At 42.6% G+C, this 6727-nt stretch overlaps 1 protein-coding gene and 1 long non-coding RNA gene across 2 annotated transcripts; one reads left to right on the plus strand and one right to left on the minus strand.

Moving 5' to 3' along the window:
• The first annotated feature begins 537 nt into the window (after nucleotides 1-537).
• LOC146513206 (uncharacterized) lies at nucleotides 538-1865 on the plus strand. Its single transcript, XR_014875774.1, has 2 exons — nucleotides 538-1051; nucleotides 1610-1865. It is a non-coding gene; the product is annotated as an uncharacterized LOC146513206 (long non-coding RNA).
• Nucleotides 1866-2396: 531 nt separating this feature from the next.
• LOC146513207 (uncharacterized) lies at nucleotides 2397-4528 on the minus strand. Its single transcript, XM_085170739.1, has 4 exons — nucleotides 4016-4528; nucleotides 3626-3877; nucleotides 2962-3051; nucleotides 2397-2789 (listed from the first exon to the last, which is right to left on the minus strand). The coding sequence occupies exons 1-4, from the start codon at nucleotides 4143-4145 to the stop codon at nucleotides 2530-2532; spliced, it is 732 nt and encodes a 243-aa protein (XP_085026865.1). The 5' UTR covers nucleotides 4146-4528; the 3' UTR covers nucleotides 2397-2529.
• Between the last annotated feature and the right edge of the window lie 2199 nt (nucleotides 4529-6727).

The following is a 6727-nucleotide window of genomic DNA, read 5'->3' on the forward strand; positions in this document are numbered from 1 at the left end:
TTCAAGAGCCCATAAAGGTCACTCGAGTCTATGAGATTCCCCAGCCAAAGACACACCCTAATGATTACGATCATGCTGAAACTCATTTGCCTGGAGGAGACAACTTACATGAACATGACAACTTACTTGGAGCTGACAATTTAACCGGATGTGACAACTTGCTTGGAGCTGACAATTTAACCAGACGTGACAACTTGCTTGGATCTGACAATTTAACCGGATGTGACAACATACCTGAATGTGAAAATCCACTTGGATTTGGAAGCCTAGAGGAGAGTGAAACCATGGTGGAACACTCAAACACTGACAATGAAAACGAGAGTGATGCTAACTTACCCGATGGACCTACCTGTGATGGGCCAGTGGAAGAAGACAACTCAAATGATAATCAAGCCAACTCAAGTCAGTCAAATACTGAGAGTGAAGCCACAGCGACTGTAAGGCGCTCAGAGAGAACAAGAACCCAACCAGAACGACTGCAATATAGTCAGTTGGGAAATCCTCTTATTTCCATTGCCCAGTCCCTGTTTCAAGGTCTAACGGTGTGTTCACACCGAACGCGATGGACGCGAACAAAAACGCCCCAAACGCCCCTAATTTGACGCGTGCACATTCGCGTCTCAACGCGTGTCCAAGAAAAATCCAACGCGCTTCAAAATATGATATTTTGACGCGCGTGAACCGGAAATGTGGGAGGGATGTGGGAGGAAGTTGTGCCAGACCGGTATCTTTGCAAGATGGCAGCTGTCGAGTTAGCGCTTGAAGAGAGAGTCTCCCTTCTGTATGTACTGTGGAGAGCAGAGCAGCGGCGTAAAAGACGCCCTCGCCGTACCTGGGTCCATCAGGTCCTCCAGAGGCGTGAGCAGTTTGGTGAGTTTCACCATTTGCTCCAGGAGCTCCGCCTGGATGACGGCCGATTTCAGCGATATCACCGTCTTTCACTCGGCCAGTTTGAGGACCTGCTTTCCCGCGTCGGTCCCAGAATCGCCCGCCTAGACACCAACTACAGGCGCTCAATCCCACCTGCAGAGCGCCTGTCCATCTGCCTGAGGTTAGTAAAAGTATTTAATATGGTAGTCCTTTATTGATACCTGTGCTAATATATGCTAAACTATCCATTTATACACTGCTAACGTGGATGTGCTATGCTAACAGTGAATGCTCGGTTTTTACTGAAAGCAAACTGTGGTACGGAGACGACTGTTTATAATATTTCTAGTGATACTCAGAAGGTCTCATCAAGTCCCGATTTAATTCGATTTATGCTGTTATCAGTGTTTGAATGATAGCATGGCTGTGGTGTCATATCAATGTATGCGCTCGGTGTTTGCTGATATCAAACTGTAGCATTAGGACCACTGAGTTAACCTTTGTAGTGATACTCACTCCTTTTTATTTAGACCTGGTTTAATTCTGGGATAGTTGAATATTTGTATATAATCACCGCAGACTGTTTTAGATTATATCTAATATATATCATGTAATTATCCTTATAATTACAAAATGTTTTATGTAAGATTTATGTTTTGCAATTTGTAATTTTGGAATTTCAATAATGTATTTTGTAACTGCAGTACACATAATACTCATTTTAAACAATTTTGTCCAGGTTCCTTGCCAGCAAACAACTCCTCCAGAGAGGCTGTCCTGGTGAGGGAGAAATTCATGGCTCACTTCTCGGTGGAGGGAGCTGTGTCTTGGCAACCAAAGGAGTAGCCTGTTTGAAGTCCGAGTGACTTCCCCACAACGGCTCTTTTAAGAGCCACCCACAAACCTCTAAAGAGTGTTCCTGTCTTTTTAAATTTTTCTTAATAAATGGAGCTCTACTCCAAAATAAACTAACCTCTTTTTACTCTCTTAAATAACTTGTCTTCACTATGTTCCTATATACAGTGTGGTGCAAAAGTTTGGGCAACCTTATTAATAGTCATTATTTTCCTGTATGAATCACTGTTACAATGAAAAATGTCACTTACATATATCATATAGGAGACACACATTGATATACACTAAATATTTACTTCCAGGCTTCATTTCTCTTTTTTTGTGTTGCCAATTTATGCACCTGCTTGATTTAAACAGTTATTGCACACTTTCTGTAAACTGCATTTCACTTCTCAAATATCACTGTGTGTGTCTCCTATATGATATATTTGACTATTTTTATTGTGACAACCAATGATTTGTACAAGAAAATAATTACTTTTCACAATGTTGCCCAAACTTTTGCATCCCACTGTATTAGTATGTTTTGTCATTAGTATAATATGAAATAAATTCTACTTGTGTCAAGTCGGGTGCCAATATTTGCTGTGTAGTAGAACAGAGACATTTTGTCATTATAAATGTTTATTTGAAAAAATATAAATTCATTAACAAAAACATTTATCATAAATATATGAAATGTAACTATTTACAGAGAGACAGGAATAAAAAGGACCCAGCTTGGAGTGGAAGAGCCTCAGGGAGAAGGAGGAGAAAAATAAGAACATTGTTTCTGCCCTGGAGAGCTGCTGCCTCATCAGAAAACTACTGATCATTAGGGTCCAATGTTTCCAAATTTAACACAGCTGTGCTGTTTTCAAAAACTAATTTATAAATTTGAAATTTCACGAATTCTCGTGTCTGAGGCGGCATGCTCTCCAGAGCAGGAACAAGGCCGAGGAGGAAATGTTCAGTTGGAGACGGGCGTGGCCTCTTTAGGGACTCCAGGATGGCCAGCTCCACCGCCGATGGACCGTCCTGGGACCCGTCCCTCGCCCGCCTTCGAGCTGTCCTCCTCTGTGGGCCTGTAAAACACAGCACAAAACAACACAAAGTAATGAGAAGGCTGCTACTAGATTTTCATTTTCAAAATTGAAAAAAAAACATGATATAAACAGATTGGTTGTAGATATTTAGTAAAGGTGATCACAAGGGAATTCAAGCAAGTAAAAAGCTGTCAGTGCTTGATGTTCATACCTGTGGGTGCAGCAGCAGGAGCTGAGGGACCAGGGACTGGAGAGCCAGGAGAAGAGACAGCTGAGGACTCTGCTGCATGATTACTTGACTCTATCAAGACAATATTAGATGTTAACAGGTTGAAGACAATAGTCATAGAGAATATTATATTATTATATACTTATTATTATTATTATATACAGTGGTCTCTCATTTATTGCAGCACATGAACAGTAGTCACAGTTCTCACAAGTTGATTCTCAAAGTGAAAACCTTTGTCGATTTTAAAACGTAAAAGTATTATGCCGCGCTTTTTCTCCGTCTGCGGCGCCACTTTTGTGCGCCTTTTTTGCTCCCGGTGCAGGTGTGTATTTCCGAATGAGGCTCATAGTTATGAGTGTTTTTGTGCTGTTTTTTTCTATTGGACGTGATGGTTATCAAAACCAAACATGATAAGTTTGGCAAGCGCAGGAGACACGACACGGAGGAGATTTGTCATTTGGGCTGCAGAATGCAATGCGCATCGTTGAAAGCTGTACGGTGCAATAAAAAAAATCAGCGAAAAGGCGAGGCAGTGACGGATGAACAGCGGGACTACTGTATACTGTTTATTAATAAACAAAATATGTTCCTGTATGACAACACGCATAAATTAACTGCCTACATTAACTCAATGTAAACATACCTTCTGACTGACACTCCCCTGCTGCCTCTTCGGGCTGTCCCTGGTCCTCGGGGGAGAAGTTCTCCACGGTCCGCACCATATTACCGCTAGTCTCCCGCGGGGTGAGGAAGGGGTCCAGAAACCCCATGACCGCGAAGAACTTCCATCTTCTCCCCGATCCTGCTGCAGACCCACTCCTCTTCTCCTTCTCTGTCTTCTTCTCCTTATTATAAGTGTCCCTGAGGCTCTTCCACTTTCTCCTGCAGATGTCCTCTGAATAAACGCATTATCTTGTTAGCGGAAAGGTATTTGTACATCAGTGGGAAAATAGCGGGACAGTAGGCGGGCTTGCTAGCTTTTGCGCGGGTTCATCGGGTCAGTCTGAAAATTAAAAAGAAGGAATGAACTTACCAGGTTGCCCGATCTCCTCACTTATGTGTCTCCAAGCTAGGTCCTTTTTATTCCTGTCTCGGTAAAAGTAGTAGCTAGCATCGTACAGCTCCGGGTGATTAGCCACGGCACTGATTAGCTTTTCCTCCATACTGAATGAAGAATGAAGGGCTTTGGCTGGATCTGCCCCTTTGACCTAGGTCAGAGCCACGTCACCAGGCCCCTGATTGGTTGTCGCGGCGCGATTTGACGCTGGAGTTCAGATTTTTCCAACTCGAGCGGTAGACGCGAAACGCGCGTATGCACAAAATGCAACACAAAAACTCACGCGCGTGGTTTTATTCGCGAGTCAAACGCGCCAGACGCGCTACACTGACGCGCGTTTCACGAGTTTTGGCGTTTTCGCGACGCAAATCTGCTTCCGAATTTTCGCGGGACCCGCAATCGCGCGTCATCGCGCTTTTCCATTGACTTTACATGTAAACCTGACGCTCTATTCGCGTCCATCGCGTTCGGTGTGAACACACCGTAAGCCTGGCTTTTACCAGTGCCTTGACAGAACAAGATTCTGTGGTCATCCCCATGAATGCTGGTTCCCCTGTCATTACCGTTTAGCTATCCCATGCAAAGGGACTTGCATGATTCTAAGGGGGGATAGTGTAACCCAGTGTTAAAAACTGCATTAAAAGTATAAATATTGATAAAAACAAAGTTAATTATAATAAATATAATAAATACTGATAAAGCATGTAAACATAAGTTTAATTAATATGTATATGTAATATATAAATGGTGTGGGGGCAGGACTTAGTCCTGTAGAGTGTGTTTGGTTAGATCCACTGAGCAACCAATCATTGGCCGGTCTGACCCTCCCCCAGTCTGTGCGCTGCTCAGACACCTGTGTGTGCCTTCGTGTGCCAGTCAGATACGCCAGAGACACAGACGGTGAAAGATCAGTTTACCCGTGCAGCGAAGAAGCTAGCTGGATAGTGAAAATCCTTTTTTCGGCGAGAATAATAAGGGTGATACTGTATTCCATTACTGTATTACTGTATTACTGTATTCTGTGAGCCAGCGTGAGCACTGTGAAGCCCCGTGCAGCAATTGTTGCTTCACATGGACCTGAGAAGAATCGAGGATCCCTTTTCCAGTACTGGATGGCGAGCCCAGCCCAAAGAGCCGGATGAACTGGTAGATTGTAACCCGACTGGTTACAAACACACATGAGTGACTAGTGAACATTGAAAGACTGAAATTGACTTTAAAAAAGAGACAAAAGACAATACATCCTTGGGTCGACTATTTGTGGGGTTTATTTTATTTTGTTTTCAAGAAGCGCGCTCTACTTTTGTTAAATGTGCACAACTTTAATAATTGCTAATAAATGCAATTGTGTTTTCTACACCTACTGTGTACAAGTCCTCTGTTGTCATACACCCTTGGCTCCTACGAATCTAGAACCTGTCTGATCTGGTCCATATTTCCCTTCTGTCCTCGTACTGTGGTTAAAGGTAACTATACTGTCAGTACTACAGGCAAAGAAGGCAAGAAGTAGCACTAACAGGTCTTACATGCCCACTACTAGTATTGCACCACCAGTGTTACACTTACATCATATATTGTAAAAAAAAAAAAAAAAAAAGTGTCCCTTTCTAGGATTATAAGATTTCATCAATGTGGGAACATTTAAACTAAAAAGAGTATATATCCACACCAAACTCCAAGAATTTCTTGGTTTACTAATAACAGACACATAATCTATCAGAGCTATTTAAAATTGATCACTTCTTAATCAGATTTATCTCAGAGAGTATTATTTATCACAGTGTTGGGGAGTAACGGAATACATGTACCGCCGTTACGTATTTAAAATACAAAATATGAGTAACTGTATTCTGTTACAGTTACCGTTTAAAAAGGTGGTATTTAGAATACAGTTACTTTGTTGAAATAGATGGATTACACGGCGGTACTTCCCTGTTTCATATTGTGGCGGGTCAGGACTGTTTGGGTTTTGTTTGACAGCTACGTTCTGTTGTTCCAGGTGGCAGCGTTACGGCTGCCATGGTTACAGGGTGACGCTCTCTCTGCGTGTTTCCTGGGTGAGGGAGCGCCTTTTTGTTGTTGTTGTGCTAAGCTAATAGGCAGAATGCTACCGGTATAGCTCTAAAGAATGTAGCATCATAGGCAGTGTAGTCCGTGCTGCAGGGAGAATGGACTGACATACACGTTATGTGTCTGTGAGCGAGGGAGGAAGAAAAAGGAAAAGTACGAGCTGTCATCGAGCAAAAACGGGAGCTGGAAGCATGTAAATATAATAATAACCACTGCAGCCAAGAAGAGAGCCTGACGAGCCCAGTTGTAAGTAAGCTATTAAGACTCGACTGTACACCGTGTTCGTGTTTTCCTCCAAAAACAATAAGTTCTGTTGGAGCAGCCTTTCAACGCCTCTCTCTGTCTCTCGCTAGCAAAGTTGACCCAGACAACAAAGTAAAGCTAGTTTTCGGCTACGAGCCCGACACAGAACCCACCGTATTAGTCAGAGGTCCCTTTACTACGGTTCGGAGTCGCGGACCTTCAGTAACAGTAATAAATCACAGCAATAGTACATCCATGTAGTTGTAAACAGCATGATAATATATTAAGTAATCCAAAGTATTCAGAATACGTTACTCTCATTGAGTAACGTAACGGAATACGTTACAGAATACATTTTGGGGCATTTTTTTGTAA

Source organism: Neolamprologus multifasciatus, chromosome 8, assembly GCF_963576455.1.
Source record: "Neolamprologus multifasciatus chromosome 8, fNeoMul1.2, whole genome shotgun sequence".
Classification (NCBI taxonomy): Eukaryota; Metazoa; Chordata; class Actinopteri; order Cichliformes; family Cichlidae; genus Neolamprologus; species Neolamprologus multifasciatus.